The sequence below is a fragment of the Castor canadensis genome, chromosome 4 (assembly GCF_047511655.1).
Source record: "Castor canadensis chromosome 4, mCasCan1.hap1v2, whole genome shotgun sequence".
NCBI lineage: Eukaryota > Metazoa > Chordata > Mammalia > Rodentia > Castoridae > Castor > Castor canadensis.
Window position 1 is genome coordinate 127,787,671 of NC_133389.1, and position 22,758 is coordinate 127,810,428.

A 22,758-nucleotide genomic window follows, 5' to 3' on the forward strand; every position below is an offset into this window, starting at 1 on the left:
TTGTAACTGCCAAGTCACAGGAACAGAAAAGGCTTTTCCCAAGGAGTTACCTGGGTGAAACCAACAATTATATTTATTGAGCTACTTCCGTTCCTTATGTGTTTTAGTTACATTTAAAGATTAGTCTTCACAAGAAGATAGGAATATTTCTACTTCTTCTTTACAAGACAGTATTACTATTCTCATCTTACTCATTTTCGTGAGAAAGTTCCTCTTTTAATTTGTTCCTATATTTTTAATTATATACATTAAAGTTTACACATATATTGTGTACATTTATTATGTCGCATAGAATGGTGTTTTGATGTATACCTACATTGTAGAATGGCTAAGAGAAGCTAGACATATCCCCTCCAATACTTTTTGTTGTTTGTGTTTTAAGGCTAGAACACTACTCTTGGGCTGGGCATGGTGGTACACACCTACACTTCCAGCTACTTGAGTGGCAGAGATAGGAGAATTCAGGTTTGCGGCCAGCCCAGGCAAAAGTTAGTGAAAACCTATCTCAAAAATAAGCTGGGCATGGTGGCATGTGCCTGTGGTCCCATCCACTCAGGAGGCAGAATTAGAAGGACTGAGGTTCAACAAAGTCCAGGCATAGCAACTCTATCTGAAAAACAAACTAAAAACAAAAGAAGTTGAGCAAAGTGCTCAAGTGGTAGAGCACTGATGAGGCTTAGAGTTCAATCCCTAGTACCACTAACAGACCAAAATAAAACAAAACAACCCACTCTTAGCAAAGACCAAGTACACATCATTAACTGCAGTCATCATGGATACAGATCTCTTGAATCTGTACCTCCAGTTGAAATGAAATTTCATATCCTTTAACCAACACCTCCCAATCACCATCCCACTTCCAGAACCTACTATTCTCTGCTTCTCAGAATTCAACAATTTTAGACTGCACACAGACGTGAGGTCCCGCATTGTCTTTCTGTGCTAGCCTATAAGTTCTCCACGTCATCCACGTTGTAATGACGGGATTGCCTGCTTGGTTAAGGCTGTATTCAGTTAGGAATACATAGCACTCCACTGCACACTGGAATGGCATGTACGGCATTTGCATATTCTTTATCTATTCGTTCACTGACAGACACTTAGGTTGATTCCTGTCTCGGCCCTGTGAGCAGAGCTGCAATAAACATGTAAGTGTACACATCTCTCTTCATTTTCTCTAGATGTACACACAGTAGTAGGACTGCTGGATCATATGGTGGTGAAGAAACTGAGTATCAGAGAGGTTCATAAGGTTATTACTTGTTTGAGGTTATTACTTGTTTAAGTGGAAGAGCTGAAGGTAAAACAGGGATTTTTAGGCGTAGCAAAAAGCCATGTGCCCTGAGTCTGTCTGAAACTAAGTCATCTGAATTCAGTTGAGTATGGCAGTTTCCAAAGCAACTTCAAAGTCTGTATTTTCAGTGATAATCTGCCTTGGTTCTGCACCAAGACTGGTTCCCAAGTCTAGGTTACCTAGCCAGTGGTCATGCAGAACTCATACTGTTTTTAGCAAAATTCATAGCATAGAATGAAATTCGTTTCAGTGGGAACTATGTCCCCTCAAGGGCACACCCTTAGATTCAAATGTAGTACACTGTCTTTGAGCCATTTTGGAACTCTCTAAATTGTAGGCAAATGAAACATAAAATTTCTCCTACGTGGTAGTGATTTAACTTTCTTCTATTCACCCATCCCAGTGAAAAACTAAGCTCTTTTTGTGCAATTTACCTCAATATCCCTTGAGACCAAATAGATATGTTGTTTTGACTTCTCCTTTCAACCAATTGTAACATCTTCCTGGTTCTGTTGTATCTTACCAGTTAAATTGTTAACATGTATTCACTTTCATATCTATAGGAGAGTTCTGATTTTATCCTGTTTTTGCTGAGGTTGCAGCCAGGTTATTTATTACCTTCCCAAGGTAAATTACACCTGATTTGGTCTTGTTCCTCTGTTCAGAAAACTCACTGTACTAAAAATATGCCAGATGACCCCTACAGGTAAGGATGATGGCTATTCTATTTTTAGATCCAGGGCTTATCAGAGTGCAGTCATGCATCTGCTTGAAAGCAAACTTCAGCTTGTGATGAAAATACCATGTTCAGGTCTTAACTTAAAGACTTTAAAATTTTATGGTATTATACAATAAAATATTGTCCAGAAGAACAATTTTACATTCTCTATTCAACCTAGAAATCTGTAAATGATCAGGTTTTTTGGAGAATTTTTGTAGTGCTGAGGATCAAATCTAGAGTCTCGTGCATGCTAGGCACTCAACCGTGGAGCTACATCCCTAGCATGAAATGCTCAGTTTTTACTCTAGAGGCACACTTGCACATGTACACATGAAAACCTGTCACTTATGCACTGTTTGTTGTCATTTAAAATGGAAGAGCAGGCATGATGGCAAATGCCTGTAATCCCAGTTGCATGAAAGGCTGAGGTAGGAGGATCATGGTCCAAGACTGGCCTCAGGCAGAAATGCAAGACCTTATCTGAAATATAAACTAAAAAGCAAAAAGGGTGGGGGTGTGGTTCAGTGATAGAGTTCCCAATAAGCACAGGCCCTAAGTTCAAACCCCATACCGACCCTACTACCCAAAATGGAAGTAAATATATACCAGTGGAGGAATAATTAAAAGTGCTTTACAGTATAAATAATATGTACAGTTTGAAGGAATGATGTAAATCTGCAGGATCTCATGGGGCCCACCATGACCTAGTCATCAGATCCTACACATTCTTTCGGCCCCTCTTGGCTGTGGCCAGAACCACGTCTTGGAGGCGCTTATCCCTAGGGCTTACCACAACACCTCCCCAATCAGCCTTTTTGCCTCTAAAACATCCATTCTCCTTCTTAATCCACTTCCCCATTATAGCCAAATCCTCTAACTCTAATTCTGACTTAAAATATCTTCATTTCTGTAACTATCAGGACAAAGTCCAAAGTCTAATCATGACATTTGTTTATTACTGATGCCTACTTAGCTCTCTGGCCTCATCTTTTGTCACTCCCCAACAAGTACCCTGCAAGTGGCCACAGAAAACCACATACATGTGTCTCAAGATACTTACCACCAACTCTGCCCTACTGGTTGATTTACTGCTCCATTGCCCATCAAGGTCAGAGACATGGCTTTGTTTTAACTTGAATCCTGAGGCTCTCACAGAGAGCAGCCCCTCAGAGAATACAGATTTGGTTGAGTGAATAAATAGATATGTGTCACAGAAAGAAAAAGTATCTCTAAAAGACACCGATAACAATGCACACACCGCCAAGCTGTAGTATAAGAACACTGTATTGGGAAATAAACCACACAGAGAGATCTCATTCAGACATGTATTCATTTCACTGTACAATTACTTAACAATCTATATTTCACCAGTCATTATACTTTAGCACTAAATGTAAGCTATTTAGGGAAGGCAGGTAAGTAAAGAAATTACTACAGTTAATTTCCTACTTCTGTAACCAGGTCTGAGCAGAAACATTTAAAACAACATGTACTAGCAAAATACATACCCCATATCCATCCAACTGGTATGATTAGAATCAGAATACAATGTAAATGTGTATTTTTTTTTCTCTCCATTTCTTGTGACAGTAATAGCACTGACCTGAGTTTCAGTGCATTTTGTCCAGTCCATTTGGTACAGAGAAAGATAACTGGCATTGTTACAAAAATGAGGATCTGCACTCAAAAATGTCCCCTGCAACACTAACTTGAAAAATGTACCACAGAGTAGAGATATGGCTTTATAAATGTAAAATTCATCACAACATTCACACAGGATTGCAGGGAAAAGAATGAGATTTCATGTTTAAGGATGGTCAAATACCAAACTGGTTTGATTCACATCGTTTTAGAATCCATCAAAGATATGGCTTTTCTTTGATATTTGTATCTAAATTAGATGTTTTACACCTATTTAGCTTAGGATTCTAGCTACTTAATTACAGATTACCTATGTAACTTATACCTGTGTCTAATCTCTGTTATACACACAAGTTTATTTTAATTCAACCAGATGCTTGACATAAAAAAATTTTTACATAATTGAAAATAAGTATATATTATATAACATACTTTATTTCATTGAACAAATTATACATCTACATTTAAATATAACAAAAGAGTTGCATGTGCAGAAATATGTCCCATTACTTTATGGGCGGCCAGGGATTCCCAAGGTCATTCTGACTCTCTTGTGAGACACAAGTGCATAGTGTAGAAGCCTCATTAAGAGTCACATTAGCTCCATCTCTAAATCACGCTTAACACACTTAGCTGTGAATCTGGACATCTTCTCTCTATAAAAAGAATTATTTATATTTGAAATTCAAATTTTGTCTCAACAATAGCTTTTAAGAAAACATCTTTTATGCTTTAGCATTCACAAAAGCAACCAGCAATAGTTTCTGCAATTAGAAAAAAATGTATTTAGTTACAACTTGATTTTTCTGTCAAATTATGTTTGATATTTTGCATTTTAAATATCCGTCCTTAATAATTTATAATTTGTCTTGATAGTGACAAGTCAGATTTAAAAAAAAAAAACTGCCACACATCTTGGTCTCAAAGAGTGTTAACAGAAACTGAGCTGAGCACTGAGTTCATCAGAACTAAGGGTAGACACTAATGCACACTCCTGTAGAGTCTGACACAATCCTCAGCCCTAGCATACCATCTGTGATACCCTGCTGTATGGCTCCTCATCAGAAGGAGACAAGGAGTGGGGATGCACACAGGAAAATAGCCTGTGCTCCCTTTGCATATTGCAGCAGAGAAATTTCTGAAAGACAGTCACTAGATCCATTTCTTATGTTGTATTTTGTACTTACAGATAAGTAATAATGATCACTCAAAAGAGCTATCACTGGGTTGGTGGAGTGGCTCAAGTGGTAGAACACTTGCCTACCAAGCAAACCCCAGCGCCACCAAAAAAACAAAAAAAACCCCAAAAAACCCCAAGAAGAGTGAAAGAACTATCAACCTATCAATTGTATTACCTTTTCTCTTCTCTCCACATTTCCCTGCCCCAATTTCAGGTCCTTGGTAGATATCTAAGGCTGCAGGTGGAATGAAAACTCAGTACACTTTCATCCTTAGAGCTGACTGCTCCCAACACCATTTATCATTTAATCAAGATAAGATGGAAACTGTTCCTGTGAGAAATACTTTTAACTCAGCTCTTTCTACTCTGATTAATCCTATAACTTTACTTCAAATGGATGCTATTTAATTATTACACAGAAATTTAACTATTAGAGTAAGTAGGTCATCGAATTGGTGGCTTATAAATACATTCTCTGCCCCTATTATAAATCCAATCATCATAATAATTGGATATGAATGTCACTTCTTTAAAAAGAAGGCCATTTACCTGTTTAGCAATTCCCCTTTAATTATCACCTGGGTAAACAGACTGCTCAAATATAGAAACAAGTATTGAAAGCTACTGAAAAATGGGAGGTAAAAGGGTTAAGGGAGAACAATGAAAGGGGCTGAACAGACCAAAGTAAAGTAGACTCACAGCAGGGACACAGTGAGAAACTGCTTAGAAAATTGACTTAAATAATAATAAGGAAAGACAGGACTATGAAATAGGTACAGTAGAGTGTATGTGTGGGGAGGGTATTAGTGGAAGGAGGAAAGGTGAATGAAGGAGATAAGGTGAGCGTATATAGTGGATGGACTTCACATACTTATATGAAGTACAACAAACAAAGCTCTTGCAATTGCTTTAAGTGAGATGGGGAGGGGTGAGGGGGGAGAGATGGTGGGGGCGATTTAACCAATGTACACTATAAGTCTATTTGGAATTGTCACAATGAATTCCTCCCCTGTACAATGAATATATCCTAATAAAAAATCATTAAAATAAAAAAAAATAGAAACAAGTTATTACCTCTGATTTTCAAAATAAAGACACATTTATTTATATACATATTTAATCTTTACTAAAAATTCAAAGTTATGTAGTGACAGACTATTAAGATTTGGATGTTTAAAGACAGTTACAACATGCAAGGAGAGCCAGTCCACAGGAAATCCTTCTGTCTTCCAATGAAAACATACTGCTAATTTTGAGTGAAAGAATATTCAGCTACAGTGAAAATGATGAGCCACAGTGAAAATGATGAACAAATTCTTCAATTTAAGTAATATAATGCTAATTGTACAACTTGTTTTTCTGGTTTCCCAATGTGTGTATGCTTGCCTTTAATCAACAGTACAGAACATGAAAGGTGTAGCTCCTCAGACAATCATGTCACAAAACTAACATGAGAAATTAAGAGCCATCCCTGAGAGCCACCTGCTCCTCCAGCATTCTATGTTGTGTCTTTGACTAGACAGATCACCAGAGAGCTATGCACACTTGGACCACATGGGCTTAGCTCTTTAAAAACTAACTTCATTGAATTGTTCCTTAATGTTGTGCCAAATGAATGCCTTTAAAAGAATTTAGTTCATGAAAAAACCAAACAAACTAGCTCTTCTGATCCTTAAGAGTGAAACCTTTCACATAATTACAATGACCCTCATACAAGTTGCAATCACCTGCTCAATAATTGTTTTTTACTCCTTTTATTGTATCTTCATTTATGTGGTCTCAAATTCTTTTTGAGAATGGCATAGTACAGCTATTTCTTGGTAAAGATAATTACATTACTAACAAGTACTTCAGAAAATACTGCCAATATCTCATTTTCAGTTAAAAGTTTAAAAAGTTTTATCTGGACAGAGCATGGAACAAAACAGAAAATTTTGTTAAACACTATTTTAAATTTTTTTCACTTACATATAACATTATTTAATGTTCAAATTAAATATTCAATTCCTTGACCACAGAATCATGGCAATGAATGCAATCCTGCAACACTACATAGTCATTCTGCACTTCCACATATGCAGATGGAGATCTACATATAAGTGCAAGTGGACATCCAAACTCAGCCTTGGGAAATACTGTAGAACTTTGTAAACTGATTCTCTATAACTATGTACCTTCAAAGATAGTGTTGTCCAAACAAAATGTCACAATGACAAAATCCATTTCTCTTAAATAATATATCCTGGGGGAGGGGATGGGGGAGAGGTGGCCTAAACAATTTATATACATATGAATAAATGTATAAACTATTAAAATAATAATAAATAAAAATTCAAAACCTCAAAAAAATCCTCTAAGAAAGTTAGTTGATATCATTCCATTTCAAGTAATATACAGTCTTTATTCAAAATGTGTAACTTTACACACATGTGCACACACTCGGGATCCAACCCAACTGTCTACATCAAATTTCATTACCACCTCTATTTAGTCTCATGTAATTTTATATGGTCTCACCACTGTTGGTCTTTTATGTGATAAACAGATGTTTTATAGAATCTACACACTCTGGATTTGTTGGATTCTCACTTTATTATCTGATTTTAGTTAAATAATTTTGGCATTGATAGTAGAAAGGTCCCATTGTATGCCCCACTGTGTCACTTTTCAGGATGCACATTACAGTTTGTCCCATTACAGGTAATGCTAAATTTTATCCTGTGGTTAAGTGTTAAGGGCTCTCTCTACTGTAAAGGTATATTTTTCTCTTTGCAATTATTAAATAATTAGTGAGGTGATATCTTGAGCTATGAATATCCTATTTGCTTTAGGCCCATTACTCAATGGTTTCAGCATCTAATGATCCTTGTTTGAGTCAAATCCCATGCAAAATAGTGATTTTATAAATTTTATCATTCTTTAACTGCCATCCCTTTATAAAGAACTACACCACACACACACACACACACACACTCTTTTCACCCCTTTGTATTGGAATGGACTGCTTTTTTTCATTTTAAACTTACAAATTCTCTGTCATTCAGTGTACTGCAATCCATTACTATCCCAGGTTTTTTCATTATTTTTTTTTTCATGCCCAAATTTCCATGTGGGAACATTCCAGCAAGCTCTTGTGTATTTATGACATGTTCCCATCAGATTCTAACCACTTTCTTACCTTCTAACATGAAAACATCCCAGGACCTCTCTGCCTTATGGTTTAGACATGGGAATTTCTCTATGGAGCACTGACTCCTTTTAGCAGCAAAAATGGTTTGGGCAATGAGTATGTTCATTCTTCCTGCAGCACCATGCCATCTGAACTCTTTCCACAGACTCAGAGAGAAAAAACAATTTTAAAAACAGCAAAGCAGGTGTGATGGAGCACACCCGTCATCCTAGCCACATGGATGTAGAGACAAAAGGATCAAGGTTGAAGACCTGCCTGGGCAAAAGTTAGGAAGACTTTATCTCAAAAATAAGCTGGTCATAGTGGCATATGCCTGTAATCTCAGTACAGTGAGGCTAAGGATGGAAGACTGTGGTACCAGGCCAGCCCAGGCAAAGTGACCCTATTTGAAAAACAAAAAGCAAAAGGACTTGGGATATGGCTCAAGTGGTAGAGCATTCTTGAGTGCAATCTCTAGTACCACAAAAACAAACAATCTGTGAGTTCAAATCAATACCTCCAATCAAATTCACTCCCACAGTGCACTTCCCAGTTTTGTCCTATTCCATAGTTTTATCTCCTGAGAATCTTTGTTCTCCAAAACCCACTGTAATTTCTCATTTGCTCTATCTCTGATGTACGTAGTTTAGGACTCCCACACAAGAGCCACCACCAACAAATCTACTACATACCCTTAAAGATAATTTTGCTTTTTTCTTATTTTAGACCATTTCTCTCTGAGTTTGTAGAATATGTAGAATGGTATGTTTAAAAGCTACTTAATTCTTGGGTGATTATGTTACAAATGTGTTAGCTTTGTTTCTACTTCTATTCAGTTTTAGGTTTTTCTTTTGTTTGGTGATACTGGGGTTTTGAACTCAGGGTCTCTTACTCTAACATTTAAGCCATGTCCTATTCATTTTTAACTTAGCTATTTTTCAAACAGGATCTCCAGCTTTTTGCCACAATACTGGGCTTATTAGATATGCACCACAACTCCCAGCTTGTTCATTGTGATGGGGTCTCACTAACCTTTTAGCCTAGGTTGGCCTCAAACCAGTCTTTCTGATCATTACCTCCTGAGTAGCTAGGATTACAGGTATGAGCCACTGTGCCTGGCCTTAGGCTTTACTTTTTTCTTTTTTTCATCATTTTTATTTAATTTTGTTAGTTGAGTATATGAAACATTTATAAAGCTCAAAAGTCCTAACTACATATCCAAGGCATAGCCTCAGAAGTCTCACTCCCCTCCCTAAGCCTTCCCACAGTGCTCCTCTTCTCTCCTTATAAAGACTATTCCACTGAGCTGGTCTCTGGTTAATCCTGAGTTTCTCTTTTGCAGAATTAAGATGCATTTAAAAAAAATTTTTTTTTTTTGCAGTATTGGGGACCGAACTCAGAGCCTCTTGCTTGTTAGGCAAGTCCTTTTGCTCTTAGTTTGCTTTTCAAGCAGGAACTTGCACTTTGCATGGACTGGTGAATCCTCCTACCTTTGCTTCCTGTGTTGCTGGGACCTCCAGCATAAGCCACCATGCTCAGCCAAGCTATATTTATGTATTTTCCATTCTTTCTTACAGAAAAGGACAATACTTTGCCCACACATGTACATTTTGTATCTGGAAATAATTCCATATTGATTCACTGAACTAGTCCTTATTCTTTTCAGTGTTCTATCAGCCTCTTGTGCACATTCATTTCTCCTATATTCTGCTATTACTAATATTCCTACAATGGAAACTTCAAACACATATGTTCTTCCATGTTTAACAGGCAGTTCATCAATGCAAGTATCTAGAATCTGAAGTAATAGGTCAAAGGGTTACTTAAGCATAGTTTTGCTAAAATACTACAAAATTCTCAGTTCACATTCCCAGAGTTCCTGTTTCCTCACAGGCTGGTCAATTAAGCATATGCTAAGCTTTTGAACTTTTGCCAGTCTGAAAGATAAAAATGGTCTCTCCGTGTGCTTTAATTTGCACTTTTTTTATTATCAGTGAAACTAAAGAGCTTTTCATATATTATTATATGTAATATCCTTGTTTAGTGAATTATCCATGTCTTTTTGTTCATTTTTTAAAATCATGACTTAAATGTTTCTTTCAGTAGAAAAAAATAATTTAGTATTCCTAAAAGAATACCTTCAAATTTCATTTTAAAAAAGTAAAAGAATAAATGTCAAATGCTGTAGTCCAAGGCCAGCCCTGGCAAGACGTTGGTGAGATCCCACCTCAACTAATAGGATGGGCATGGTGTTAAGCCCTATCATCCCGGCTAAGAGGGAGGTGTAACTAAGAGGATGGAGACCCTATTTGAAAAACTAATAAAGCAAAAAGGATGGAGATGTGGCTCATGTGGTAGTGTCTGCCTGACAAGTGTAAGGCCCTGAGATCAAACTTAGTACCACCAAATAAATAAATTTATTAAAAACATGAAAAATGTTAAGAGCTATGTGCAAATTAACTGAAAAGAACACTAGCATTACTTAAAACTACAATGTCATACTCCATAGCGTGTATGTCGAGTGAGAAGACTATTAGGAAAACTGTATTCACATGACAATCTGATGACACCAACGTGAGGAATGGTTAACCCCACAAGTAACCAGGCGTTGAAGAAGGTCAGGATTTGGCAAACAGATGGTTGCGAGTGATTTGTTGTAAAGGTGCTTCACACCCACCTGGCAAGTGCAGGTGATCCTTCGAGGGTGAGGGGCTTCCTGCTGCAGCTGATACACTGTGAGAAGGGAGAAATGAAAGGTGTCAGTTTCCCTCAGGTACAACCATAAACTTTTTATTCTCACAAGAAAACTTTTATGGTCCTATTTGTTATAAACAAAAAAGATTTAATTGAATTAAATTTAGTGAAAGCTTAGGAGCAAGCACAAACAGAAAGATGGTAATCCACACAAATGTCTTTTGGCCTTATGACAAGTCAGTGCTGTGTTCTGAGCTCTATGCTCTACACTTGGTCATTTTTCTTCCCTACTTTGTGTGGGTGTATTTAAGCATGTTTCTGATATAAACCAATAATGGCTAGACATGTGTACTTTAAAGCACACTGTAAGTGTCAAACATGAACCTAAACTGAAGATTTACAGGCTAGAAGTTAAGACATATGCTGTCTTTCAATTGCAAACATCTACCTTCAAATATAATCTCCCCTAAAAGCAAAATTCCTGAGGCAGTTATGAACTGTTCAACTAGAGTGATATAGTAAAAGAAAGAAGCAGTAGGTAATCTTTAGGGTGCCTGAAAACAGACTAATGACAATTTCGTCAATACTATGACCTCCCTTCCAGCCTTACTTCGGACATTGTGTCTGAAAATAAGAAAAAAATCAATCAGACCAGAGACTGTCAGAGAAAGTGTGTAAGAATGTCTCTCTCTTGAGGTATCTGTTTTCAATTTCTAAATAGTTACATGTAATGAAATGAAATTAACACTCTAGTTACATCTCAACATGTTTTGTTAATGTAACATTAAACTTATCCAGACATATGGGACAGGCAAATAATGTATGACTCATTTCAACTGGGTATTATTATACAGGTTCCATCTCTGACCATACTCAGTCATATGTATCATGGGAACATGCATAAAATATAAACAGACTATGTACTATATTAATTAGGTTAGTACATATGTGTATAGTCATAAACAATACACATACTGAGAACATATGCAGATATACATCACTGTTCTTTATTGCTAATTACAGTGCTATAATTGAAAAGCTACTGAGAAGATGCAGCTTTACTGTTTTTTTAAAAAAAAGAACAAAATTCCGTATGCTTCCTTAGTAATGTCTGAAATTCTACTACAAAATGTATTCCTTTGCCTTTTTTCATGTGGTTGCAAAAATTTCTGCAAGAGTATGTTAAAGTAGTTATAGGGCTGGGGAGTGGCTCAAGTAGTAGAGTGCTTCCCTGTCAAGCACAAGGCCCTGAGTTCAAATCCCATACTGCAAAATAGTTTTAGATAGTCCTATTTTGTTGTGAGAATTAGTAGTACCAAATACTACAGTAGTTCTGTAGTAACTATTGTAAGCATTTGCCTATCAAGTAAGCAAATCTTAAGACAGCCAGTATGAAAAGAGATGACAACATTGTCACATAAGAGGTGAACCAGGCCTCACCCTTTCTTTTCATTAGTTTCAAGGCATATAGTTTTTTCATAACATTAAACCATATAAAGTTGTTTACTTTTCAATTTCTTTCCATCCTTCTAATTGCCCCAAAGGGTATACAATTCTTTTTCCTGGAGAGGAACACCTCCTGATTAGCTACCAATGGGGTTAGTTATTTTTAGGATTCATTTTTAGCAAATAATATATAAAAGGGACGCCAGTGGATATTTTAGGACCAAATATAGCAAAGTGAGACTCACTTTTAGAAAGACTCACTTTTTTAGAAAGGCCACTAAAAATTATGCGTAGCAGTAAAGTCTATTTAATTCAGGCACTTCTCCCTTAGCTTGGAATTTCTGATCACTTCAACTGGAGCTTAGGTGAGTTTACACTAGCACAACCATTAAATTGTCAAAAATTATTATCTAAATTGAGGATTTTCAATCACGTTAGAAGTGTCAAAACTTATGATTATTAATGAAATTCTCAGTCCCTAGAAATATTGCTAATTAAGTTCAGAGATAATAAATTGGTACCTTGAAGCTATAATTTTGTTGCTTTGTTTGGTTTTAAATTTGTTTGTTTATAACACTTAAGAATTAAGAGACTTAACAAAAGCAAAAGAAAATCCCAGCTTCTCTCTAAACCTCAGTCTTACATGACAAGGAAGGGAGCTGATTCTTAGCTCCTCCCTACAGACTGTGCAGCCTTTCCACCCCCACACCTGGCTGGCCTGCCTAATTTATTACATGTAGGACTCCTGATTTAATACCAACTTGAACTGAAAAGTAATAAAACTGTATTTGTTTAAGAAGACACCTCAACTTAGACATCTTGATAATTCTATTTCCCTACTGGTTGATATTTGTAATGCTTTAGGACTATGTTTTTATAAGCTCAACTGAACCAAAGCAGAAAACACACAGCAGCCTTGGTAAAATAACTTTCTTAAAGAATCACAGTAAAAATAAACTTCTTACAGAATCACACTATGAAAAGATGTTCAGATCCCACCATGCCCAAAACAAAAACCCAAAAAACGAATATACAGCAACTTCTGACATTAAAATTAAGTCATCCCCTATAGTTTTATAGATGTAACACAGAATAAAAGTCAACAATCAGAACTTCTTGAATAGTTTTCATTTTATGTATAACTCCTTAGATGGACTGACACTTGATTTTTTTAAAAAAATTCAACCCATTTCAACTTTTACTACCATTTTGAAAAATTTTTTTTAAATAGTTAAATTTAGGTCGTATCACAGAAAAGATGCTGAATGCATTACCATTTATTGTTCCCAAAACTTTCAGAATTTATTGTCAATTATCAATTCTAACCATATATGTGTATTATCTAGCCTCAGAATTAAACGATTAATTATTAAGAGTACTGGACAATGCCTCAGTTATTTAAAATTACAGTGTCTACTGATAACATAAGGGGTTAACAGGCTTGTCAGTCTTTCAATTTTTTTCTACTACAATGTAAAGACTCCTGAACAGATGAACTTAAGGTACTATCAAAAAATATGAGATTTTTATAGCAAGCTCCGTAGCTGTGTGAGGGTAACAAACACAAAGGAGCAGATTCAACCTAATCACATTTTTTCTAGGATCAGAATTGTGTCAAACATTGTAAAATTTTATGATCATAATGATTCATGGTTAGAATGCAATTTTATGTTTTCTAATTATTAAAATTTGACCATTTTCAAATCTTGAAAGATAAAAGTCATGGTTTTATAAGAAAATTTCATATAGCTGACTTTAAAACAGGACATTTCCACTTGTCTATAACTATAAAATTTCCTCAAATGAAACTTCTGAGTTTTTTCATTTGAGAGAGAAAACTTCTAATAAACTGGTAATTTCCTCCATATTTCTACTATGGAGATGATGGGGGCAAGTGCAGACATTAAAATCATTTAAAAAACTATAAAACTCAGTTAAAGGAATTATCACTTAAAAAAAAAGTCACTTTTTAAGACAAAATGGTAGCTACCACAAAACATAAAGATAGAAAAGATGCAAATTGCATATATGTCATTTATTAGTCAATTCTTCACTGGGTTATTAAAATCACCACAAACTCAGTAAAAGTCTGAGACTTCATAGATAGTCTTACATTAAAAATGTGCAGGACACGTACAAATCGGAACAATGAGGACAAAGATAAACTGACAATCAGAAAATGCAGATAATTTTAAAGAAGTTTCCAGTCAATGAAATTATAAGATAAAGTCTTTAAGAGGCAAAGAACATTAGTCAATTTTACACATTGCTAGAACTTTACTCCCGGGGGTGGGGGGAATGGATGGGTTCCAGGTAAGGGAGGGAGAAATCTAATGACAGTATTTTATTTATTATAATTAACCCAAAGTGGCAACCTATTAAAATAAAATTGTTGTTCTTGGAACATAAACAAATGAGAACTTGAATTATTACTCTTTCAGTCAGCAAATTTTAGCAATTTACAAATATCAAAATCTAGAGTAATGCTCCATCTTATGAAAATGTTAACAATCTGTATTTAAGTACAAGTTTCTCAGGTTCCTTACTCAACTCTATAGACAAGCAAAGCCTTTCAATGAGAAGCACCATATGAAAAATACCCTTTTATATTTTGGCAAGGCAATTATTTTAAAAAGAAAATCACTTTATTCTTCCTTTCACTCATTTTTCTATGAAGATAGTGTCCCGACTTATCATCATTTACATATTCCTTTTGTCATGTAAAGAATCAAGATCAGAGTAACTAGGCGGCTTGAATTCTTGGCTTCTCCTTGCATTCCAAACAAGCCCTCTTGAATTCCACTACATTCAGTTCTGCAGGCTCAGAAGATGAGCTGTATTCCAGACCATATCGAAAGTAAGGAAACACTTGTTTCATTGCAATTACATCTTTTATGCTATTCTGAAACTTTGTTGTGAATAAATTTCTCAATAATAGGCACAAAGCTAAACTTTGTATCTAATGATCTCAATATTTTTATATTACTTATGAAGTACTATATCCCACACAATTAAATTTGCGTACTTACAGTAAGATTTCCAAACAGGAGGTCTATATTCATCTGTATCTGAAAGAATAAACATCAACATTAGTGAATATATACATTTTAAATAAGACATTTTAATCATTAATTCATTACACACACAAACACATTGAGTTCTATTTGTCCCAGAGCTAGTTACCAAATGGCATCTAATGGTTTTTTAGTCTTAGTCCTTATTTTCTTAAAATACAGTTTTACAAAGATGTTCAACAAAGCGACTGTATTTACTTAACTCTGTATCATGTAAAAAACATTGTGATTAATCTTTACATCTGGTACTGGATTCTTACAGCCACTGAGTAATAGTCAATAAAGTCCTTGCTCAGTGATTATTTCACTGAAAGATCCTTGAAGTCACTGGAGTTTTTCTTTTCCAGTCCAACTGACCAGATAATTTTTTTCTCCAGGAGCACCGAGTATTTTTCTATCTCCCCATCATACTTGGGGGTTCCTGTGGAGCTGGTTTTGGTACAGATCCTAGTCCTCAGACATCCCAGACAATCAGAACCAGGAACTGAGAACTCTTCCACAGAGGAGTGCCCAGGAGACCACAAAAAAACAGGATGGAGCACCTGCTCCTCTAGTCCATTTCCCTCTCTACGCTTCAGTGACAAGGCAGTGGAAGGAGATGGAAAGACAAACATATCAGAGGAGAGCGATGGAGGAACTAAAAGGAAGGTGTGGGGCCGTGTATGGAGCAATCAGGAATTATCTGCCACCCAAGTGTTCTGCAAGCCCACGTAGCCAGATCAGCAGACACATAATGTTTTTGGAGCAGGAAGGGTGGCCCAGCCACACCACGTGGCTCCGGGGTCATCTGAAATGAACCCATTAGTATAATACATATATACATGGAAATGTCACAAGGAAACTCCCTGTGTATCTATCTTAAGCAAAAATGCCTTTTTTATTGTTGTTGTTTTACAAAATTGGGCACTGGTAAACTGGCTCAAGTGGGGAAACTACCTACCTAGCAAACGTGAGGCCCTGAGTTCAAACCCCAGTGCCACCTTCCCCCCACCCCGACACACAAAATAACACAAAATTGAAGAACAGGAGAGCAAACAGTTCCTGTCTGGGAGGTGGCACCAATGGGGGGAAGGTGGCAGGGAAAGGGTGTAGGAGGGTGAATATGGTGCAAATACTATGTATACATGTATGCAAATGGGAAAATGAGACCTATTCAAACTATTCCAGGAATGGGGGGAAGGATAAAGAAAAATGATGGAGGAAGTAAATTCAACTGATATATTTGATACACTGTAAGAACCTTTGTAAATGCTACAATGTACCCTAGCGCAACAATAAAAAAAAAAATTAGGAAATGTGGTCCTAGAAATCTTGGTCTCAAGGAGGCAAGAAAAATCCTTGAAGTTTATTAAGAAGCTGAACCTGAAGCTCAAACAGAGTGTCAGAGAATCAAAACATTCAGTCCTCAAAGCCCAAGCTTTAAAATGCAATCTCATACTTCATTTATTATGTGCTAAATACCAAACAAAAACTGAGTTAAAGTGACACAGTAGGGCTAATAATGGCATAAGAACATAAAGGAAAATTCTAAGACACTTGGAAGTTGCTTTTCATCCAGGAGAATTGTTTAAGTGTTTGGTTAAAGAATAAATTAAAACGTTGGGCGCTGTGGTGCAGTTCTAGCCATTTGGTAAGCTGAGGTCAGGAGGATCGCAGTTTGAGGCCAGATGGGGCAAAAAGTTTGCGAAATCCCATCTCAACCAAAATCTCAGCAGGGTGGTGTACAATTGCCATCCCAGCTATGAGGGGGGCTGAGATCAGGAGGATCATGGTTCTAGCCCAGCCCAGGTCAAAAAGTTTTTAAGACCACATCTCGATAGAAAAACTTGGGCATGGTGGTGCGTGCCTGTCATCCCAGCTATGGGAAGTGTAAATAGGAGGATCACAGTCTAGGCCAGCTGGGGGAAAAGGGAGACACTGTCTCAAAACCAGAGCAAAAAGGACTGGAGGCGTGGCCCAAGCACTAGAGTGCCTGCCTACTCAAGTGAGAAGCTTTGAATTCAAAGCCCAGTACCACCAAAAAAGGGAATAAAAATTACATGAATAATATAGTTGATGTCATTATTTGTAGTAGATATAAACACTGAATGATCGCTCTTAGGAAACAGGTTCCTGTGTGTCTCTGGTCACAGAATTTTCATGACCAATCAGTACATAACCTTGCTTTAGAGATACCATATTTAGTTCATTCATTAAACACTGAATTCACAGCCAAAAGCACATGCCTGTGAGAAGCTTATTTAATAGGTATTCTCTCTGGGGGCTTCATCATAGCCTCCTTGCACTCAGGAACACCAGATGGGAATGTACCACTGTTCTGGGGAGAGCCGTTTTAAACAGCAAAATTACCAACTAAAGTGAAAAAAAATTCCACTAAATGGACCTCGAAAAGGGTATTTTATAGAAAAAAAGCTCAAACAGGGAAGTAAACCTTGTTTTGACCACAGCTGGGAAGGGCAGGGCATTGCACTCATTTTTTACTGCTCTAAATATTCACAGATGAATATTTGTTTCGGGGTTGCAAATCAGTGTCAAGAACAGGAAAATCTGCAAATATGAAATCTGTGAATATGAAGCCTGACTGTAAATATTGAACAATTAGGTAACCCAACAATTCAGGCGAACTTGCCTAGTGATGATAAGGTTAAGATGAAACATGACCTTAATGCAGTGATAGCCATAGAAATACATGCATATTGTCTGCTGGGATGGTGTGCGTACCTATGCTGTGGGGAATTATTGTATTGAACTTTGTGTATCATAATTAATTCATTTTTATTTTTTAATACTAGGAAAATTTTGCCTGTATGCATTCAAATCATTTTATGATTTCACTGATGATATAGACTACTGCTATATTGTTACTCAACACTAAGAAGTATGATTTGTTTAAACAGGAAGACTGCAAATTCACTCTTGATGTTCACCTACAGTCAATGTGTGTCTTAGCCTCTGAATGACAAACAAGTGATCCACCATGCGGAAGACACCACCATATGGGGCCAGGAAGGGAGTATGCACTCAGCCAGACCTCGAACCCTGGGTAGAGAAGAATTTAGCCATGCAACAGAGGAGGTCTTGCCTAGTCCTTAGCTCCCAGAGATGATCTGGCTAGCGATGGGGCTTTTGGGTAGTAAAAGGTGATCAATCAGGAGGGCAACTAATCAATCAGGTTATGTAATAAAGCCCCAGTAGCAGCTTGGAAGAGCTCCTCTGGTTGGAGGTGTTCCATGTGTACTGTCAACATAAATGCAGGAAGCGTATGTATCCTGACTCCACAGACAGAGGACAAGGAAGTACCACTTCCATATTTCTTTTCAGCCTGCCATATGTGCCTCTTCCTTGGGCTGAACTTAATCTGTGTCCTTTCTCTGTAACAAAAGAATGTTTAGTGAGTTCTGCTGAGCCCTTCTAGTGAGTGAGAGACTCTGAGGGTAGACTGAGCCCAGCCCCTCCCCACTTTGCAGTTGGTATCAGAAGTGAAGAAGTCATGGGGACTGTGCCCTCTAACTTTGTAATTGGTCCTAACTCTATAGATCCTGTGCAAATCCCACACCTATACACAGTGAGGAGAACACTTTGCCTTTGGAAAAGGTAAAAGAGAAATAGTCTAATACTCAAAAAAGTCTTGACTCTGGGGAACTGTGTACTAGTGCTAGAGAGGGATTTCTCAGGGGGAACAGCAATATTGCTGAGTGACTCCGGAAAGCTTACTACCTGGACTTTAATTTCTTTTAATTATTAAATGAAATAACAAATCACTTTAAATGGAACGGTAACAACAGATTTGCTATGAGGATGGAATTAAGAATTTTATGTATCGTGTTAAACCTCTTGCACTTAGGAGACCTTTAATAAGTAAGCAGTCTTTCCTACCATCACCAAAAGTAAACTGAAAAACACAGTATTAGCCACCAGCCATTGGTAACAATTTTAACCCTGTATTCTCTTTATTTTGTACTTCCTTATGCACCTACTCTATTAGTGAAGACACTGTTCAAGATACCTCAAATCACAAACATGTGGCTCAATAAAATTAGTATTTAGCAAATAACCAAGAAATATCAGGAGAAAGGCTTTGTTTTTTTTTTTTTGATGGTACTGGTGTTTGAACTCAGGGCTTTACACTTGCTAGGTAGGCACTTTACCATTTGAGCCATTCCACCAGTCCAGTTTCTTTCAATATTAAAACAATTCTAATCCTTAATGAAATTCAAGGGCATGATTTAGGTGCTGAGAGTCTTTTCCTCTGGGTATGTCACTCAGTGGTAGAACACTTGTCTAGCATGCATAAGGCCCTGGGTTCAAGTCCTTCCCTAACAATCTTTTTTTTTTTTTTTTGCTGGTGGAAATACAAACTGGCACAACCTCTCTAGAGCACAACTGTGATATATACCATAAGTCTTTAAAAATATGGAACATGTATCCAAGGCAGAAGTTAACCAAGTTGCTCTCTGAATGAAAACACTTAAAAACATGACAGTCTTTCTTGTGCTTAGGTGGGAGGGACCTTAGACCATGAATCTTTCTGTTTAGAGTAGAGCTGTTTGAACAGTTCCCTTCATAGGCAAAAGGCAGGTGCCACTTCCTCAGGATGGAAGATTTCAGACACTGGGAGGGGAAAGTTGAATAGCTTGGAACCAGACACCATATAACTCAGGAACGGCTCTTAAAACAACCTTACACCCTGGTATTGGAGAGAATAAGTAAAAATAAGAGACAATCTACAGAATGTAGGAAGTGTTTGCAAACTCTATGCCTCACAAGGGGTTAACATCCAGAATACAGAAGGAGCTCTAAAACTCAATAGCAAAAAAACAAATAACCCAATGTAAAAATGGCAACAGTCCTAAATAGACATTTCTCAAAAAGACAAATAAATGGGCACCAGAGACATGAAAGGCACCCACCATCGCTTGCTATTAGGGAAATACAACTCAAAACCACCATGAATTACCATCCCACTCCAGGACAAAGTAATGAACTCAAAGTAAGGTGTCAGGCGAGGCCTGGGAATGTGGAGGAATTTCACGTCTCTCAAAGGGGACCTAAGGAGGCAGGGTCTGTTTGAGACATTCCCCTCTGTCACACAGGGCAAAAGTTTGAACAAATAAACTCGTGAAAATGAAAGAAAAAGATGAAATCAATAAACAATATTGAAAATAAAGACCAAGTGAATTAGTATGCACAGTACAGCTTCATAAATGACTTTTTCATATTTTAGTAAATGAAAGAAAAGGTGTAAGTGTGTGCATGAATATATACAGAAATACACATAGGCACACAGACATGCATACATATATACATACAGACATACATACATATGAGGGTAAAGGGCAAGAAGGGGGAGGATAAAAGAACTAGAAAGATAGATGCTAAACAGTATCAGTAGTGATTTCCAAATCAGTCTTTCTCATTCTCTTGTCCAGGTTCCCAGACAATGGGTTTGTATGGTTTGTTCTGGCACTACTGGGGGTTTGAACCTGGGGCTTTGCACTTGCTGGGCAAAGATCAGGTGCAGTCTCCTGATCTCAGCCTCCTGCCTGGCATAAACAATGTTCTAGGTGGCTGTCTTCTCAGTTCTTCCACCCAGGGGAGGTCAAAAAGAAACTGTCCATAACCACAGGGGAGCTAACCTGTCAGTCACAGAGGACACTCTGTGCCTTGGGCATCATTTTTTTCCAGAACCAGAAAGAGAAAGGTTTCTCTAATGGTAATTTAGAATAATATCAATGTATGTTTTAGAAAATTAAACAATGAATATATTATGATGTGCTAACTGAAAAAAAACCATTAAAAAGAAAAATGTGTAAATTAATTATTTGTAAGGTGAGGAAAGCATAGAAGAAACATGCAGAAAGTCTCCTTTAACAAGTTCCACAGGCGGTTCTCACTGTTTTGTGTGGACTCCTGAGCACCTAGGAAGAACTTATCTCCCCAGTGTGAGGATGGAAGATGGCCATAGCTTAGTGGCAGACCTACATCTAGCAAAGCACCACCTTCCTCCTGGGTCCGAGTTCCCCTGGGACTCCCTGTTCTAACAGGAGCTCCTAAATGCCAGGCATATATCAGGGAAAAGAAAACAGTTACTTAATTAAATTTTCTTTCACTTTTGGTTAACTGCTAGAACTGCAGAGTCAAAAAAATCTTATCTAAACATGTTTTTAAATATTCTATCATGGTTATGAAAAATAATTACAATTTTCTTAGCTTTTTAAACTCAACAATACAGTTCTTAGCAAAATTTAGTGTTACACGCTTTGGTGCATATAATCTTTTGTGTTTTTTCTCTGCACATTAATATCTTTACTAAATCCACTTTTCCTTTAAGCAGTAAAAATTTCAAGATACTTTTCTGTGCCTTTAGATAATAGTTAAAAAAAATCTATAGTTAAACATATCTAGGATGATACCTTTGATACATAATTTTACAACTCGGGGTAAAACCTACTTAGGAAGTATTCAAAAGTATTTTTTTCTTTTCTTTTTTGGTGCTACTCGCACTTCCTAGGCAGGTGCTCTACCCACTGAGCCAAAAATGTTCATTTATTTCTGGGTGCAGTGGGATCATCCACCTGTAGTCCCAGCTACTCAGGAGGCAGAGATCTGGAGGACAGCAGTTCAAGGCCATCCTAATAAAAAAGTTCGTGAGACCCCATCTCAACAAATAAAGCTAAACGTGGTGCCAAGCACCTGTCACCCCTGCTACACAGGAAGCACAAATAGAAGGATCACAATCAGGGCATAAACCCAAGACCTTATTTGAAAAAGTCAAAAGCACAGGGACCATGGATCAAGTAGAAGAGTGCCTGCCTAGCAAATATAAGGCCTGACTTCATAGCCCAGTATTACCCCCTGAAAAAAACAACAACAACAACAAAAAAGTGTTCATTTATTGATGACCAGATTAAAACTACTTATAAATCTCCCAATTTCTCAATTTTCAGATTAAAACATTATTTTATTGAATAAATCTTTACACTCTCTCAAATTAGACCCTATTAACATCCAGTTCACTTATGGATGGTGTTAAAAATGACTGACCCTGGGCGAGGCACAATGTCTCACTCCTGTAGTCCCACCTACTTCAGAGGTGGAAACAGGAGGATGGCAGTTCAAGGCCAGCCAAGGGAAAAAGTTAGTGATACCCTATCTCAAGGAACAAGCCAGGTATGGTGGGTTACACTTATAACTCCAGCTACAAGAGAGGCAGAGATGGGAGGATTGAGGTCCAAGGCTGGCCCCAGGCAAAAATGTGAGACCCTATGTGTAGAATAATAAGGTAGGCTCAAGTGGTGAAGCACTTGACTAGCCAGTCTGCAATCAGGAGGATCACAATTTGAGCCAACTTAGGCAAAAGGTTAGCAGTACCTCATCTCAACCAGTAAAAAGCAGGGTGAGCACCTATCATCCCAGATACACAGGAATAAACAGGTTGACCTGGTCATAAGAACAAGACCCTCTCTGAAAAATTACTAATGCAAAATGGCCTGGAGGCGTGGCACAAGAGGCAGAGATCCTGCCTGACAATTACAAGGC

The 22,758-nt window shown here is 37.2% G+C and overlaps 1 protein-coding gene across 1 annotated transcript in view; it reads right to left on the reverse strand.

The window, feature by feature from the left end:
* The window catches only part of Chn1 (chimerin 1), a 160,937-nt gene that overhangs the window by 98,699 nt on the left and 39,480 nt on the right, over positions 1-22,758 (reverse strand). The window contains exons 2-3 of the mRNA XM_020168890.2: positions 15,175-15,213; positions 10,683-10,738 (exon numbers count right to left, since the gene is read on the reverse strand). Coding sequence (XP_020024479.1) covers positions 10,683-10,738; positions 15,175-15,213 — 95 coding nt within the window. The remainder of the gene's footprint in view (positions 1-10,682; positions 10,739-15,174; positions 15,214-22,758) is intronic.